Source organism: Amblyraja radiata, chromosome 17, assembly GCF_010909765.2.
Source record: "Amblyraja radiata isolate CabotCenter1 chromosome 17, sAmbRad1.1.pri, whole genome shotgun sequence".
NCBI classification, from domain to species: Eukaryota; Metazoa; Chordata; class Chondrichthyes; order Rajiformes; family Rajidae; genus Amblyraja; species Amblyraja radiata.
This window is the reverse complement of record NC_045972.1, coordinates 15,878,925-15,898,326: the sequence shown is the minus strand read 5'-3', so window position 1 is coordinate 15,898,326 and position 19,402 is coordinate 15,878,925. Positions and strand designations below refer to the sequence as shown.

At 42.9% G+C, this 19,402-nt stretch overlaps 1 protein-coding gene across 1 annotated transcript in view; it reads right to left on the bottom strand.

The window, feature by feature from the left end:
* Positions 1-343: 343 nt before the first annotated feature.
* Positions 344-19,402, bottom strand: part of LOC116982527 (solute carrier family 66 member 2-like) — a 49,043-nt gene continuing 29,984 nt past the window's right edge. The window contains exons 3-4 of the mRNA XM_033035779.1: positions 9,262-9,478; positions 344-996 (exon numbers count right to left, since the gene is read on the bottom strand). Of these exons, the coding sequence (XP_032891670.1) occupies positions 822-996; positions 9,262-9,478 (392 nt within the window). The 3' untranslated portion in view covers positions 344-821. The remainder of the gene's footprint in view (positions 997-9,261; positions 9,479-19,402) is intronic.

Genomic DNA, 19,402 nt, shown 5'->3' with positions numbered 1-19,402 from the left:
TAAAAATACATCAAAAGTGGAAATGGAGGGAAAGAACTGCGGAGCATCAAGGGACATATTTTTTACAGTGACTCACTCAACAATATAATGTAAATTAGGATTTGATTCTTTACCAGATCACATTGGAGTTCTTTTTCTACTGATCCGGTGTCTGAAACTGCAGGTCTCTTTCAGCGAATGCAGTTTGCAATAAATAGTTTAATGTGTACCCCATTAAATATTACCTGCATAACTTTGAAAAAAATATAACGCTATATCATCATTTGCCTTGGCATTAAAAGATGCAAAAGGGAATAATTTTCAGAATGCGTCTGCTGATACTTTGGAACTTCACACTACAGCAAGATGTGACAGGGAACACACTGATGGCAAACTTGTTGCAGCATCAAAATGGAACACTTTGACAGAGTGTGGGTTACATTAAGGCATGAGGAGACTTCTAGAACTGTTCATAGGAGTGAGGAATCATTATCTGGTCAGCCCTTATTAAATGCACATTGACAAGGTTCGGTTTGTTTTCTCATTGCTGTTGCTGCTGCTCTGTACGTCCTCTTTCTAAATATAAAATGATGAGTTAATTAAAGTTAACTCTTCACCCTGCCTAGTGGAGCATGACCTGGAGATCTTCAAAGCCATCAGTAGGAAAGAAGTTTCAACACAAAATGAGTTATATGGCTAAGGCACTTTAGTTTAGTGGTTAAAGAATTGAATGTCCTTCAATGAGTAAGAAAGGAGATCGATCTTCTTGGCACGGCCCTGGTGCCTAACCTGGTCACAAAATCATGTGTCTCAGGCTGCCATTCATTCACTCTGCAGTTTTGTTAGCTGTATTTTTCGTGTGCTTCTTTCCCGTACGTGAAGACCTGAAAGAATATTGCGATGTCAATACAAATCTGAAGGGCCCCACAAACCCAGAATTGTACAGGTGTTGCATTAATAATGAAGTAGGCAGTTTTAAAGATGTCACCCAGGGTCCACATCAGCACCATCTTAACACTGAGAAAAGAAAAGAGACAAACATTATTATGCTGCACTGAATCAATGAGATTTCTTGATAGCAATAACTTCAAATAGTAAACAGGAATAATGTTTACATTTTATAAACTACATTTAACAGATAAATCACCCGCAAAGCTCACAAAGGAACTGTAGAAGGGCCAAATTGGTATGCAATTGAAGGAGGGAAGATTATAAGGGATGACCAATGGTTTAGACCAAATTCTGGGCTTTAAGCTGCTTCTTAAATGAGGAATGGGGGCGGGAAGAGGTGGGCAGATTGAGCAAGGAAATTTAAAGCAGAAGAGCTTGATGGCAAAGTTGTGCTGACGGAATCTGTGACAGCAATAGTGACTGAGGCATGTTCTCTGAGTAGAAGAGTAAGAGTTTGAAGGAAGTCTAGATTTATCAGCAAATACATTTATTTTGCTCCCAGTAAGGTTTCCCCCCTGGAGGATAGCCTGATTAATAGATTTGGCTTTGTATTCATTGGTAATGAATTAGAGGAGGTGTAATCTGAAGTTATAATCTTTGCTTAGATTTTGCTGATAAACACTACTGTTTGTTCAGTTAAATGGAAGCAAGTCCAAGACATCTGAGTCCAAAACATGCAGGTACACGTCAGCTAAGTCCACTCCATTTAAACAGATAACATGCCAGGTTAAGACCAGGTTAGGCACCAGGCTCCATTAAAACCAGAAGTGGGCAATTTGAAGAAGGGCTGGTCAGGCCTTTTGGTTGAACCTGATCAAAACAACCCCTCTTTTAAAAGTTAGAATGACCTTACAGTAAATGATATCACAGGAGGCAGAGATTCAACGAGTCATGTCTTTGAAATAACTAATTGGTTCCATACCCAACATTCTCCACACGCCTTTCATTTTCCTGCATCTTCTCTTTATATTTGTTGTTAAAAATGACAACTACTGCTGTTCCCACCACTGTTTCAGGCAGTGGATACCTTGCTGTGTAAAACAATTTATCCTCATCTCTCCTTTGGTTCTTTTGCCAATTATATTGAGCTCCCACTGACTGCAAATTCTCACTTCTGCTACCAGCATTTCTGCATCTAACCCAACTACTGAACTGCTGATCCCTATTTTCTCAGTCTTTACAGATCACATAAATGTCACAATAGACAATAGACAATAGCCATTCGGCCCATCGAGCCTGCACCGCCATTCAATATGATCATGGCTGATCATCCACAATCAGTACCCCATTCCTGTCTTCTCGCCATATCCCCTGACTCCACTATCTTTAAGAGCTCTATCTAATTCTCTCTTGAAAGCATCCAGAGAATTGGCCTCCACTGCCTTCTGAGGCAGAGAATTCCACAGATTCACAACTCTCTGGGTGAAAATGTTTTTCCTCATTTCCGTTCTAAATGAACTACCCCTAATTCTTAAACTGTGGCCCCTGGTTCTGGATTCCCCCGACATCGGGAACATGTTTCCTGTCTCTAGTGTGTCCAATCCCTGAATAATCTTATATGTTTCAATAAGGTATCCTCTCATCCTAAATTCCAGTATACAAGCCCAGCCGCTCTATTCTATCAACACATGACAGTCCATAGATTCCGGGAATTAACCTTGCGAACCTACGCTGCACTCCCTCAATAGCAAGAATGTCCTTCCTCAAATTCGGAGACCAAAACTGCACACAATACTCCAGGTATGGTCCCACTCAGGTCCTTCTGTACAACTGCAGAAGGACCTCTTTGCTTCTATACTCAACTCCTCTTGTTATGAAGACCAACATGCCATTAGCTTTCTTCACTGCCTGCTGTACCTGCATGCTTACTTTCTGTGACTGATGAACAAGGACCCTCAGATCTCATTGTACTTCCCCTTTTCCCAACTTGACACCATTCAGATAATAATCTGCCTTCCTGATTTTGCCACCAAAGGGGATAACCTCACATTTATCCACATTAAACTGCATCTGCCATGCATCTGCCCACTCACCCAACCTGTCCAAGTCACCCTGCATCCTCATAGCATCCTCCTCACACTTCGCACTGCCACCCAGCTTCGTGTCATCTGCAAAATTACTAATGTTACTTTTAATCCCTTCATCTAAATCATTAATATTCTAAATAGCTGCGGTCCCAGCACCAAGCCTTGCGGTACCCCACTATTCACTGCCTGCCATTCTGAAGGGGACCCGTTAATCCCTACTCTTTGTTTCTTGTCTGCCAACCAATTTTCTATTCATGTCAGCACTCTATCCCCAATACAATGTGCTCTAATTTTGCCCACTAATCTTCTATGTGGGACCTTATCAAATGCTTTCTGAAAGTCCAGGTACATTAGATCCACTGGCTCACCCGTGTCCATTTTCCTAGTTACATCCTCAAAAAATTCCAGAAGATTAGTCAAGCATGATTTCCCCTTCGTAAATCCATGCTGACTCGGACCGATCCTGCTACTGCTTTCCAAATGTACCGCTATTTCATCTTTTATAATTGACTCCAGCATCTTCCCCACCACCGATGTCAGGCTAACTGATTTATTATTCCCTGTTTTCTCTCTCCCGCCTTTATTAAAAAGTCAGATAATATTAGCTACCCTCCAATTCACAGGAACTGATCCTAAATCTATAGAACATTGGAAAATGATCACCAATGCATCCATGATTTCTAGAGCCACTTCCTTAAGTACCCTGGGATGCAGACCATCAGGCCCTGGGGATTCATCAACCTTCAGTCCCATCAGTCTCCCCAACACCATTTCCAGCCTAATGAAAATTTCCCTCAGTTCCTCCGTCACCCTAGGTGTTCTGGCCATTAGTACACCTGGGAGATTGTTTGTGTCTTCCTTAGTGAAGACAGAACCAAAGTATCTATTCAACTCGTCTGCCATTTCCTTGTTCCCCATAATAAATTCACCTGTTCCTGTCTTCAAGGGACCCACATTTGTTTTAACTAATTTTTTTCTCTTCACATAGCTAAAGAAGCGTTTACTATCCTTCTTTATATTCTTGGCTAGCTTACCTTCGTGCCTCATCTTTGCTTCTTGTATTGCCTTTTTAGTTATCTTCTGTTGTTCTTTAAAGTTTCCCAATCCTCTGCTTTCCCGCTCATCTTTGCTATGTTATACTTCTCCTCTTTTATTTTTGCACTGTCCTTGACTTTCCTTGTCAGCCACGGTCGCCTCTTACTCCCCTTAGAATCTTTCTTCCTCTTTGGAATGTACTGATCCTGCACCTTCTGTATTGTTCCCTGAAATACCTGCCATTGTTGTTCCACTGTCATCCCTGCCAGGGTCTCTTCCCAGTCTACTTTAGACAGCTCCTCCCTCATGCCTCCATAGTCCCCTTTGCTCAACTGTAATACTGACACTTCCGATTTTCTCCTGTTGTTCCGTATTGACCAGTGATCCCCGTACACTAACACTAACACTGGGGATAATTTACAATGTTTTTCCCCGAAGCCAATACTGTAAAACCTATGAACCCGTATGTCTTCGGAGTGTGGAAGGAATCCAGAGCACCCGGGGAAAACCCACACGGTCACGGGGAGAACGTACAAACTCCATACAGACAGCACCCATAGGCAGAATCGAGCTGCGTCTCTGGTGCTGTAAGGCAACAGCCTTACCGCTATGTCACTGTGTCACCCCTAGTTACACTTGTAAACCTCTAAGCCTATAACAAAAATGTTAAAACAGGGCAATCTAGCACAAAGGTCTAAGCCTAAATGCTAGATTATTAATTTTCAGCATGTAAACGTGGCCTGACAGCTTTGAACATCATAGTGTTAAGGAAAGACTTTGAGTCATCATTTCCTGTGAGGATCAGGGTTTAAGTGCAAATCTGCCCATATTTGGAAATTATTGCTTATCGCCTTCGTTGTGGCTACACCGATGGCTGCTTTTGGGCAGAGATAATGTAAGTGCTTCCAAAGTGATGTTAAGATAAAGAAAACATTTAGTTTCAGTTTCAGAGATACAGCACGGAAACAGGCACTTTGGCCCCACCGCGCCCATGCCGACCAGCGATCCCTGCAAAGCAGCACTACCCTACGCACACAAGGGACAATTTAAATTTTTACCGAAGCCAATTAACCTACAAACCTGTACGTCTTTGGAGTGTGAGAGGAAACCGGACACCCGGAGAAATGGCAAGCGGGTCACTGAGAGAACGTACAAACTCCATACAGACAGTATCCATGGTCAGGATCGAAACCGGTTCTCTCGCACTGTAAGGCAGCAGTTCTACCACTGTGCCAATAAGAAATAAAAGCAAGAATAGGATATGGTGCTGATGATTCTGCTCAAGCATTCAATAAGATCGTGGTTAATTTGATCATGACCTCCAATCTGCTGCCTGTTCATCCATAACTCTTAATTTCCCCAAAATATAACATCAATAATTCAGTCTCTGCAGCTCCCTGAAGTAGAGAATTCCAAAGATTCATAATCATTGAAGGGAAGGAATCCTTCCCCATTTTTGTCTTAAATGGCAATGTCATTATTATGATGTTCTTCCCCCCTCACTCTGAACTCGGCTATGAGGAGAAATATTTCTCAGTATCAAGCAACTTTGTTCTGGTAATGCAAATGGAATTTTGTTTTGCTTCCAAATCCTTCCTACATTTCATGACCATATTTTATGGATATTTGAATCCCACATAAGAGTAAAATAACATACTCAATTCTCCATACACAATGGATCCCTCTCACTCAAAACATTATCAAGCTTTGTACCATCAAATATAGACAGAATTAAAATCCAGACCATTATAGTTATTTATTGAGAATAGAACATTATAATTATTTATAGAGACTAAAATATTAATCGGGTGCAGAGAATAATTCTGTAAAGTTGTTGGGCAGAGCACAAGAAACATTTCATGATCTTATTGGTTAACTACCATCCAAAGGAGCAGAGAAAATGTAATCTTCTGCCTAGAAATTGTATTTCAAACTTATTAGGTGCGCTGAATGTATTTTGGGGCATAGAGCTTAAACTAAATTAGAAAATACAAAAAAAATGGTGACATCTTCACTTTAAGCTGTAATCCTCGTAACGATAAGCGTAAAACAATTGGGTCATTGCAAAAACCCGTCTGGTTCACTCAAGCGTTTGAAGGGAGGAATCTGCACTCCATAACTGGCCTACATGTTATTCCAGTCCCCACTAATGTAGTTTACATTTAACTACCTCTTCAGTATAGAATAAATTAGGAATGAGCAATAAATAACAGCAGTGCCAATGTTAAGTAGTAAACAGTAACTGTAAGGCAGCAACTCGACTGTGCCACTGTGCCATCCTGTGCTGCCTTTTTTTTTGTAAGCCTAACCTGATGTTTGACCACTCACATAAAACCCAGCAGATTGTTTGAGGCCCTGCCTTTACTCTGCACTGAGCTCCAATGTTGGCAGATGTGATTGATAACAGATCAGTGGAATGGAGAAAAAGGGCAGCAAATGGATGTCTGTCAATTCTGAGCAGGTGTGAACAGTGCCAGGCTAGAGACCAGACCGCTGGGTCGAGAAACTGCCACACACCCAGTTAAAATAGAATTGCAGGTCACCCTGTAGCTTTTTTTGAAAGCTGCATAAAAAGCTAGAAGCTCACAGAGCAGCATTGTCAGGTTACAATGGAAAATACTGCAATGAAACTAACAATGTTGGTTTCACTGTGGCATTTCCTACTGATACCTTCTTGCAGTTGTCAGCAGGTACCCCAGCAGATGCAGACTTAGCAGACAACTCTCAAACGAAAAGGACACCAAACAGGGAATGCTATTACAGGTACTCCCAAGGGTAGAAATAACTTAGATTCATAGAGTGATACAGCGTGGAAACAGGCACCGGCTGAACTTGCCAACACCGGCCATTGTCCCAGCTACACTAGTCCCACCAGCCTGCGTTTGACCCATATCCCTCTAAACCTGTCCTATCCATTTACCTGTCTAACTGTTTCTTAAACGTTGGGATAGTCCTTGCCTCAACTACCTCCTATTGCAGCTTGTTCCATATACCCAACACCCTTTGTGTGAAAAAGTAACCCCTCAGATTCCTATTAAATCTTTTCCCCTTCACCTTAAACCTATGTCCTCTGGTCCTCGATTCACCTGCTCTGGGAAAGAGAATCAGTGCATCAACTCAATCTATTCCTCTCATGATTGTACACACCCCTATAAGATCACCCCTCATCCTCCTGCACTCCAAGGAATAATCAAGGAAAAGCCTACTCAACCACTCCCTATAGCTCAGATCCTCTAGTCCTGGCAACATCCTCGTAAATCTTCTCTGTAACCTCTCCAGCTTGACAACTTCTTTCCTATAATATGGTGCCCAGAACTGAACACAATGCTCTAAATGCAGCCTCGCCAACATCTTATACAACTGCAACATGACCTCCCAACATCTTTACTCAATATTCTGACTGATGGCCAACGTGCCAAAAGCCTTTCTGACCACCCTATCGACTTGCGACACCACCTTCAAGGAACCATGCACCTGCACTCCTAGATCCCTCTGTTGTCCAACACTCCCCAGAGCCCCATCATTCACTGTGTAGATCCTGCCAAGGTTACCAAAATTCAAGTGGCATTTTCCTTACCAAGGGAAGTAAAGGTGTGAAAATGAACACCAGATTCAGGACAGTTTCTTCCCAGTTGTTATCATGCAACTGAACCGTCCTACCACAACTAGAGACAGTCCAGAACTAGTATCTACCTCATCGGGGACCCTCGGACTATCTTGGATTGGATTTTACTGGCTTTACCATGCAATAAACTTTATTTCCTTATCATGTATATGTACGCTGTGAATGGCTCCATTGTAATCATGTATTGTCTTTCCGCTGTCTGGTTAGCACGCAACAAAAGCTTTTCACGGTACCTTGGTACATGTGACGATAAACTAAAACTGAAAGGAGTCAGTCGAGGGTGCCAGCCAACTGCCCCAGGCAAAAGGTTCTCTGTAAGGACATGAATTCATTCTTTGGATAATCCCCACAAAGCTTGTCTGCTCTGCCTGTTGCAATGAAATGAAGGAAAAGTAGATGAAGTCTGAGTAAGGAGTTTGGATGACTTCCTTAATGCAGCAAAGAGTTAACAACCGTGAGGTCTGGCAGAGATCAGTGTCGACCACCTGGAGTGACGGTGAGAAGAAGAAGCTGTGACTGACTATGATCCCGACCTCCCTCTTCAGCAGTTAAAGAAGGCACCTCACCACCACCCTCTCAATGTCAATTAGGGATGAGCAACAGATGCTGGTTTTGCCAGATACATGCACATCCTGAAAAATACAGGCACCCGTGTGAGATAGTATTTCAGTTTGCAGGATGTCATGGATTTCTTAGATGAAAAGTTCAGACTGAATATAAATAGCATGGTTTGGGGGAAATAAGGTTTTAGTAAAAGTCAACTACTCTGTGAGGAATTAAGAACGAGTAATGTGAGTAATGGAAAAATTCTGCATGTCACACGACTACTGACTTCCACTAAAAAAATGTTGTAGAAACTTAAATCGCACCAACATTGAGGAAGTGGATTTACTGATAGTCTACAAGGCTTCCAGGAATGTGCACAAATCTAGGTTCATTCAATCTTCAAATACATCACACAGTTTCTACAAATTAATTTCTAGCCCCAAGAAATGTTTACATTTCAATCACTAGTTTTTTTTCAACCAGAATTGATTATTGAATGTGAGGGTAAATTTGGAATATATTCCTGTAATCAACAAAGTTTGTTTTAACTGCTAGTAACTTGGCAAGACTGTAATTATTTAATTATAAACCTACATTATAAAGAGCGTAAACTTAAGAATAGAATAACTAGATCCCATCAAATCTAATGATCTTAAACATCCAGGCAATTCAGAATCCAGATTTGAACTGTTTGGTTTGGCTTGGTTTGGTTTAGTTTAGTTTAGAGATATAACGTGGAAACAGGCCCTACAGCCCACCAAGCCCGTGCCGACCAACAATCACTCCCTCACTAGTTTATATCCTACACGCTAGGGACAATGTACAGAAGACAATTAACCTACAAACCCGTGCATCCATCGTCAGGATCAAACCCAGGTCTCTGGTCTATAGGGTAGCAACTCTACTGCTGTGCCACTGTGCCACTCCTTACTGTGTTACCCCATACCATAACTATACCATATACTCTTACCATAAAAGGCTATGTACCACTGCTTTTATATTGCTACTTCTGTGTTACTTTACAAGATAAGGTACACCTCTTATTCATATCAATGCTCTAAATATTGAAACATTCACAAGTGAAACCATTTTCCTCACCTCATGCCTGCTGTGGACTTGTTCTTGAAGTTGCGGCAAAGCTGAGGCACTCCCAACATGGCTTCAATGAGGACAGCCGTGAAACCGAGAGTTTCCACAAAGAGTTGGGAGTCAATCAGGAGGTACGTCACCAAGAGGCACACCATGGTGAAGGATAAACAAAACTGGATGTAATCGAGGAAACGGCTCCAGGCCCAAAAATATCTGGGATCAAAATCTACACAAAACAAAATGAGGTTTTGATTAGGCTCAGCGCTGCTGAATCTCAGTTACTCTTTATCACTATTGTCACTAAACAGATACAAGGTAGTACCTGTATTTGGCATTTGAAAGAAAAGTAATAGTTCATTTCAGTTACATTAAAAATATCAGGAGAGGAAATATAAAACAAAGTTCAAATTTCCTTCGACTTCAGCTTTTGGGCCCTGCCCTATTAGCTCCAAGCAACAACCATGGAAAGAGGCCACTTGTTCCAACCAGTCCCTCCACATAGAACAAATCCTCCGCATCACATTCACCGCCCACTTCCAATCTCTTCTGCTGCCTGTGCAATTTAATTGTGAATTTGACACCATTCCTGACTCAATCGCTAGCCCTGAATGTGAAGTAGTCTTTGAACTTTGAAATTATTTTTCAAAAACTCTCAGAATTATTTCAAAAATGTGATTTTGCATTTGTATTATTTTATTTATAAATATTTATTGAAGTGTATTTAAATAGCCAAATTGAGCCCTGAGCAACCAGTGATCTAGACTGAGCATAGAACACAGAATCTGGTCCTTCAGCCCACAATGTCTATGCCGAACATGATGCCAAGACCATCACTTACCTTCCTGTAGATAACCCATATCCTTCCATTCCCTGCATATCCACATGCCAATAACATATCTGCTTCACTCATCACCTCCGGCAGCATGTTTCCAGCACTCTCCACCCTCTGCCCCGCACTGCTCCTTTAAACCTTGCCCCTCACCTTAACGCTGTGCTCTCTAGTATTTGATTTTTCTAACCTGGGAAAAGGATTCTGACTGTCTGGCCTATCTGGTAAAAAAGGTTTCCAGTTACTTGGATAACATTTACGGAGAACTTCTGCATTGGAAGTGACTGGTGAACTGAGGAGCCAATCGTTCAATGTTGTCAAGCATTTCCTGCAACGGAGCAGAGAAGGGATACATGACATGAACGATTAAGGTATGGAAAATTACATCAGGGAGTTACATTCAAGCTAAATTAGCTCCAATATATCCAGGACAATAACTGAAACTTTAAAGAACTAGCCAAGGGCGGAAACCAATCTTATACTGTTTTGTTATGGGTCGCATTAGCCTGCATAAGATTAGAAAACAGAGTCTTGTTTGAAAATTCAATACCAGCCACAATGACTTCGAGCACAAAAGATGTGATTCAACTCTGGATCACACACATAAATCACCCTTGCCTTATTAAGGAAACAAGCGGTACACATAATCACATCCCTACGGGTTCTTTAAATAAAAGAAGCAAAACAAGACGCAAACACAGCATTTTTTAGTGCAACCGAGCTGCCAAATTATACAAGGCAAATTTTCTTGGCTTTGCACCGTAGGTTCACAAAAGGAGCTCACGTAATGAAGCTACAGTACATAACTAAGCCTGTTACATTTAAGTCATTAAAATGAATGTGGAATTTTCCATTTGCCCTGTTGTGAAATTGGAAAATTAGCTTATCGTTTCTTTGATATTAGAGGTGTTGCCTTTGATCTGCTGCAGGTAGACAGTCAAGTATGACATCCTCACAGCCAATTCAATGGGAATTTATTTTAATCCAGTCATTCTTGTTGTATCCTGTGAAGTTCAAAAGATACTTGAAATGTTCCTTTTCTGTCTTGCTATGCCAAACTGAGGGCTAGCAAATATTGAAAAAATAGCTATTGAAGATTATGTTCTAAACTGTAAAGAGTAAGCAGACAGAGGAACGTAGCTGCGTAACTATCCCACGAGTGTAGATGGGAGTGTAAGTAAATGCCAAATGCTTCTTGCTTGTGGGTTACCACGAAACCTTCATGCAGATTGTACACTGGCTAAAAGAGTCTTCAAGGGTAGGGTGTGGTGGAGATGCACCTCAAACGAGGGAAGGGATATCACCCCCAGGGGGCCACATGAGTGGCAAGGGTACTGAGTAGCAGGATATTTCTGTGCATTAATAAATACGAAGCTAATTAATATAGCCTCTGTTTAGCTCTGTTTTCCTTCCCATAGATGCTGACTATTTCTATCAATTTCTGTTTTCATTTCCTTTTGAAGCCCATCCCTAATCATCAACTGAGTCCTTTGCAGAAAAGAAAGGGTGCAACCTAGTTCTCTGGCAAGCCAGCAGTTCTCTTAGGATCTTTATTGCCCAGTTTGTCTTATTTCGCCCTAAACTGACCTTCCCACCACAATCAAACATCTCACGCCTGCTGGCAGGCTGAAAAACATTGCCCATTCCCATTCCATTACGACCTGCTGCTAAATCTTTAGTCATTCCTTGTTACTTTTCTTTCAACGCACTCATTGAGAAACGTCCCATCGCTAAACTACTACAGACTTAAGCTCACACAAGACTTAGCCACCTGTATTTTAATTTCTATCCAATGCCGATTCAGAAATCATCCCAGTTTCCACCAACCTACCATGACCGCTAGCCAAAGCAGTGCTTTTGTTTTAAAATGCATTTCCTTGTTTTCAAATCTGCCCATGATTTGAGGCAGCCCAACTCGCTCCAGCTACACAAACTTTATGGTTCCTTACACTCCTTCAATTCTTACACCTTCCACATTCCTGATTTTAATTGTCTTACCATCTGAAGCTGCCAAGGCCTTAAGATCTGGAATTCACTCCTGTCATTTTTTTTAAACTCTCTATCCTCATTTATCATCTTTAAGAAAATCTGCTTTTCCATCTTTTTAAAATCCCACCTTTTTAACTGAGCTAATTTTTAGTTTAAGGTAGATAAAAATGCTGGAGAAACTCAGCGGGTGAGGCAGCACCTATGGAGCGAAGGAATAGGTGGCGTTTCGAGGTCGAGACTCTTCTTCAGACTTTTAATTTTTAAACATTTCTTTAATTTTTAGTTTAGTTTAGTTTAGTTTAGAGATACAGCGTGGAAACAGGCCCATCGGCCCACCAGGTCCGCGCCGACCAGCGATTCCCGCACATTAACACTATCCTGTACCCACTGGGATCAATTTTTACATTTACCAGGTCAATTAACCTACAAACCTGATAGTCTTTGGAGTGTGGGAGGAATCCGAAGATCTCGGAGAAAACCCATGCAGGTCACGGGGAGAATGTACAAACTCCGTACAGACAGCACCCATAGTCAGGATCGAACCGGGGTCTCCACTGTAAGGCAGCAACACTACCGCTGCACCACCATGCTGCCCATTTGACCTAATAATCTCATTATGAACCCTGGTGCCAAATGATTAGATTAGATTAGATTAGATTTCCTTTATTGTCATTCAGACCTTTCGGTCTGAACGAAATGCTGTTGCCTGCAGCCATACATGTAATAATAACAACACACAATAAACACAAATTAACATCCACCACAGTGAGTTCACCAAACACCTCCTCACTGTGATGGAGGCAAAAGTCTTAGAGTTACTGTCTCTTCCCTCCTCTTCTCCCTCTGCGCCGAGGCGATACCCCACCGGGCGATGGTATCAGTCCGTATCAGATGGTTCAAGCTCCGCGGCCCGGGGGTGGTCGAAGCTGCCGCCCTCCAGTCCAGCGGACGCAGCTGTTGCAACGGGAGCTCCGAAAAACAGGCACCAGCCTGTGACCTGCGAGCTCCCGACATTGTCATCCACTGGCCCGCGGCCGAGCCCCGGATCCAGGTCGCCGCCGCCAGAACGCCGCCTCAGCCGCCGGAGCACCGTCTCCGCCCCGCACCGGGCCGCCCACACGGCAGCGTCTCTGTCCCGCACCGGGCTGCCCCCACGGGAGCGCCTTCCAGCCGGGACCCAGGCCGCTCACACGGGAGTGCCTTCCAGCGGGTAGCCGTGCCGCCCACACGGCAGCGTCTCAGCCCCGCACCGGGCTGCCCCCACGGGAGCGCCTTCCAGCCGGGAGCCGGTCCGCCTTCACCGGAGCGCCTTCCAGCGGGTAGCCAGGCCACCCACACGGCAGCGTCTCAGCCCCGCACCGGGCTGCCCCCACGGGATCGCATTCCAGCCGGGACCCAGGCCGCTCACACGGGAGCGCCTTCCAGCCGGTAGCCGTGCCGCCCGCACGGGAGTGTCTCAGCCCCGCGCCGTCCGCTCTCACCGAAGCGCCGAGTCATGCCGCTGCCCGGATGTCGCCACAGCTCGAAGACGGCCAGCCTGTTGACTGAAGATGCTGTTTCTGACACATTTTGGGACCATTACCTGCACTAATGGCACACTGCAACTTGTCAGAGGTATTGACTTCCCTATCAAGAATATTATCAAAAATCTTATTAAAGGTCCACACCATCCTGACCACATCCTCATCTCGCTGCTAAAATCAGGAAGAAGGTACAGGACCCTGAGAACTATTATCTCCAGACACAAGAACAGTTTCTTCGCAAACATCATTTGAATCACCCCACACTCTACCTCGGCTCTGAACTACTATGGAGTGTACACGACCAAAGTTACACCTCTTTCTTTGGCTTGCATTATCGTGCGCTGGTTTACTAGAATAATTGGTTACGTTTATTATATATTAATTGTGCTGTTTTGTGCTAATAAAGCTGCAGCACGTACTGTAAGAATTTCATTGCCGTACAGTTGCATATGACCATCAAACACTATTGACGCTTGTTGGAATCATCGCCATCAACTGAGAACACAAGGTTCATTCCAGGATGAGTAGAGACATCTTAGAGCATCACACTATTGAGTGTGTGATGCATTACTGAATGTACTGTCCTTCAGAGGAATTGCCAATCAAATGATGAATTTGTCTGTTTTAATGATTTAATTATTGATTCAACTATTGCAAAAAGAACAGTGTTTTTTTCTGTAGAAACAAAGAACTGCAGATGCTGGTTTTAACCAAAGATAGACACAAGGTGCTGGAGTAACTCAGCGAGTCAGGCAGCATCTCTGGAAGAAAAGGATAGGAGGCGTTTCGGTTCGGGACCCTTCTGAATAAAAGTCCCGACCCAAAACGTCACCAATCCTTTTTCTCCAGAGATGCTACCTGACCCGATGAGTTACTCCAGCACTTTATGACCATCTATACAGGGTTCTTTTAGTTTGGTGTTCCTCTCTCCAACAATACCACCAAAAATAAATTATATGGTCTCACTACTTTTGTGAAATCTAATTTGCAAAACAACAGTCACAATGCAGGTTAAAGTACCGGAAACACAACTCAGGCATTTTTTTAGAGTATTTTTGTTTATTCGAATTGCAAGTCTCACTTCTTAAACTCCAAGATTCTGCCTTTGCCATCAAAACTGATTTGAACCGAGCTTTTAATTCAGGCGTGAATTTGTGCCCCATTGTGGCCAAAATTGTTCTAGTTGGTTATTCTGATGATATTCTGGCTGGGTGGTGCTGTTGAGTATGACTGCCCCGCCTGCAGCTGTTCGTCCTTTCATCCTTTTTTTAATTTTTAGTCTGTCAAAAAAAATTGTTTTGGAGGTCTTTTAGTCTTTTTAGAAACATAGAAATTAGGTGCAGGAGTAGGCCATTCGGCCCTTCGAGCCTGCACCGCCATTCAATATGATCATGGCTGATCATCCAACTCAGTATCCCGTACCTGCCTTCTCTCCATACCCTCTGATCCCCTTAGCCACAAGGGCCACATCTAACTCCCTCTTAAATATAGCCAATGAACTGGCCTCGACTACCCTCTGTGGCAGAGAGTTCCAGAGATTCACCACTCTCTGTGTGAAAAAAGTTCTTCTCATCTCGGTTTTAAAGGATTTCCCCCTTATCCTTAAGCTGTGGCCCCTTGTCCTGGACTTCCCCAACATCGGGAGCAATCTTCCTGCATCTAGCCTGTCCAACCCCTTAAGAATTTTATAAGTTTCTATAAGATCCCCTCTCAATCTCCTAAATTCTAGAGAGTATAAACCAAGTCTATCCAGTCTTTCTTCATAAGACAGTCCTGACATCCCAGGAATCAGTCTGGTGAACCTTCTCTGCACTCCCTCTATGGCAATAATGTCCTTCCTCAGATTTGGAGACCAAAACTGTACGCAATACTCCAGGTGTGGTCTCACCAAGACCCTGTACAACTGCAGTAGAACCTCCCTGCTCCTATACTCAAATCCTTTTGCTATGAAAGCTAACATACCATTCGCTTTCTTCACTGCCTGCTGCACCTGCATGCCTACTTTCAATGACTGGTGTACCATGACACCCAGGTCTCGCTGCATCTCCCCTTTTCCTAGTCGGCCACCATTTAGATAATAGTCTGGCTGGCTGGGGGGGGAAGGGGGGAAACTGTTTTCTTAGTCACTACCTGGTCAAGGAATGCGTCTTTGCTCCGAGCCACATCTTCGCCCCCTCCTCGCGGCCTACCATCTGGATTGGCGCGGCCTTTCCTGCCGGAAACCGTCCAGAGCTTCAGCTTCAGCAGCGGGGCAGCACTGAAGCACCATCGCGGAGCGGGAGTGCTAGGACTGCCGACTTCAACACCGTGGAGCTGTGGTCTGCGGAGTTTCCAGCCAGCCACGGGAGGCGCTGACTTTAACAACGCGGACCCTAGGATCCTTCGCCGAGGATTGCCGTGTGGAGCTCCGCCCAGCTCGGCCTGTGGACTTCGGAAGCCGCGGTCTCCGGTAGGAAGCGGCCGATTTGGAATTCCAAGCCACTGAGAGTGTTCTTCCGACGCCGGAGTTCCATCATTCGGCGAGAGGGCTTGAAACATCGTGTCGCCGTTGGGCTCAATAGGCCCCGACCACGGGTGAACATAGAGGAAGATGACTGAACTCTTATTGCCTTCCCCCACAGTGGGAAACATTGATTCTGCTGTGTGGGGATGTTCATGTCAAATTCTATCGTGTGTTGTGTTCTTTTTATTTGTATGGCTGTATGGCAACCCAAATCTCACTGTACCAATTGGTGCATGTGATGATAAATGTAAACTTGAAACTTGAACAATGCTTATGCCAATCATTTCCACCTCATTCCAACCAGGCAGGAACACAGTGGGAAACGATGGTACAAGCAAAAAGACTACAACTATTTTGGCCACACAGGGCACCACATTTTGTAACTCCAAGAAGACCCAGGAATTGCTGATGTTGGAATTCTGAGTAAAAAACAAAGTTCTCCAGGAGCTCAGCCAGTCAGACAACATCTGTGGTGGAAATGGACGGGCGAAGTTAGGATCAGGAACTTTCATCAGTCTGATACATTACCTGTCCTTTTCCTCCACAGATGTTGCCTGACCCGTTGGGTCCCTCCTGCACTTTGTGTTCGTAACTCCTAGACCCGACGTAGACACCTCCAGTTGCCTGCCTGATGGAAATTCATAGAATGGGGAAACTGGCTGACGGATGAAGGCCTCAGGATGTCAGGTGACAAGAAATTGCCAGTCGGCACCAAGGGAACGCGGGTAGTTTGTGCGGAGAGTGGTTTGGAAGGCTCTTGTGTTCATTGTGGTGAGGAGACCAGGGCATATGGGATGACTGGAATTCCCTGGTGTGGTCTGCACCTTCTTACTCCCACGAGGGCAATAGAAGAATACACGCTATTAGTGCTCACGTTCATAAGTTATAGGAGCAGAATTTGGCCATTCAGCCCATCAAGTCTATTCCGCCATGCAATCATGTCTGATCAATCTTTCCCTCTCAGCCCCATTCTCCTGCCTTCTTTCTCCTCATAGCCTCTGACACCCGTACCAATCAAGAATCTGATTGCTCTGTGCAATTAACGTGAATTGTGTTAGCATCTTAGTTACTTACCAACTAGATGGGGTTTAAGAAGCTTCTGCATAGGCACAAGGAATGGAGGGGTATGGATTACGTGCAGGCAGATAAGTTTGTCTTGGCATCATATTCGGCACAAACGTTATAGGTCAAATGACCTGTTCCTGTGCTGTACTATGTTACAACTTCTAAATTAATTCAACAATGACCTTGACAAGTAGAAATAGCAATCGTACAAGAATCATTGGATCATGTGGCATAGTTTAATCAACAAATCATGTCTCAGTCTGGCATCAAACCAACATGATTTCTTGACCATAAATGGAAAAAAGAAAGCCAGTTTCACTAAACAAATGACCCAATGATCTTTAAAAGAGATAATTTCTCTCTATTTTTATTTTCAAAAGTGAGGATCATTAAGGGCCATTTTTAGTCAATTGACACATGCAAGCCTCAGCGGACAATGTATTGGTTGAACAGATTTCAATGTAAAACACTCTCACAAATGGAGAAAACTATTTTCTTGTATCGCAATAGAACATCTGCATATGTAGAATAATCTCTACAAGAAACCATTGATATTCATTTAGAATCCTCTTCTGCAAATGGCAATTAACACAAGGTCTATTGTTGATTTTATATCTAAGAACAGCAGAGACTTGTTAAACAAAGTTGTAAAGGGATAAGTGACAAGGGTAGCTATATGGAGTTAGGTTACATGTTAATCGTTATCTTGCTGCATGTAGCATCAATGTTTAGGCCTTAATGGCCTAATCCTATTCCCAAGGCCCGTCTCTATCCATGAAAAAGTTTATTTTGTTCTACTTCTCCTTATTTCAGTTCAGTGGTTTTGGTAATTGATTTTTGCCTGAAACAATACTCCACATTCTCTCTTCCCCAATGAAAATTGATTATTTTTGTGTAAACCGCTGAAGCTTCTTACTAATTAGTTGGAAATTCTGATCAGTAAATATGTCTACTGTCGGATGTGATATTCATTCTGTAACTTTTATGGAAATATTTATCTGACTCATTGAACCATCAGCCTAAAATATAATATATAAGAAGTGTTTTGTTAAGATCTGTGACTCAGACTGACTCTCATTATTGTAAATACCAGAATTGCAACAGAATACAATTTATTTTTCAAAACAGGCTGGATAATTCATTTGTATATAATTACAGGGGAAGAATTGAAAAATAACATTTCAAATATTATTGAGATATATTGGTATTGGTTTATAATTGTCATGTGTACCGAGACACTGTCAAAAACTTTGTTTTGTGTGCGATCCAGGCAAATCATACCATATATGAGTACAGAGAAAACAAACAGTGCAGAGTATACTGCTACAGCTAGAGAAAGTGCAGGATGGAATAATCAAATATTACAGGGCATAGCTTTAGGGTGAGAGGGGCAAAGTTTAAAGGGGTTGTGCGGGGTACGTTTTTTTACACAGAGGGTGTTGAATGCCTGGAATGCGCTGCGGGGGGTGGTGGTTGAGGCAGATTCGATGGAGGCATTTAAGAGGCTTTTGGATAGGCGTATGAATATGCTGGGAATGGAGGGATGTGGATTATGTGCAGGCAGATAATAGATGGGCTTGGCATCATGTTTGGCACAGACATTGTGGGCACAGGGCCTGTTCTTGTGCTGAACTGTTCTATGTTCGATTGTGTTTTAAACTATTTCTCTATCTGCATTTTGTGTCAATTTATTATTATTTTTTTCTTCAATTATCAGATACATCCAATTGCCCTCACACAATCTTTGTGATCAACTGCACAAACACCTACCATGTTGACAGAACAGATTGGGTACACAGCAATCCTATATTGTTGGGATGAAGGAATTAATTATTTACCACTGTAGAACTATCCTACTAAATTTAAAAAATGGTTAAATGAAATAAAGCTTTAAGAAAAAAAATACAAAGACAAACACAACTTGACTACAACAAGGTTGAACTGTGTCACATTGTGAAGGTCAATATAAAGTGATGAACTAGAGCCTCATGGATTTACTTAAGGCAAAATGTTTCACAGAGAGCAACCCAGGCCTATTTGACAAGTTAATTATCAATACACATAGCACAAATGAAAAGCAGGTGGGGCTCAAGAGCTAATCAGGTAGCTGATTACACATGGGCAACAGTGAATGAATGTTCGAACAGTGAGGGTAAAGCACAGGGTGCCAAGGCTGACGAAGGCTGACATAAGAGGACGCAGTCAATTCAGTAAATCTGAGATATTACACAAGAAGACAGA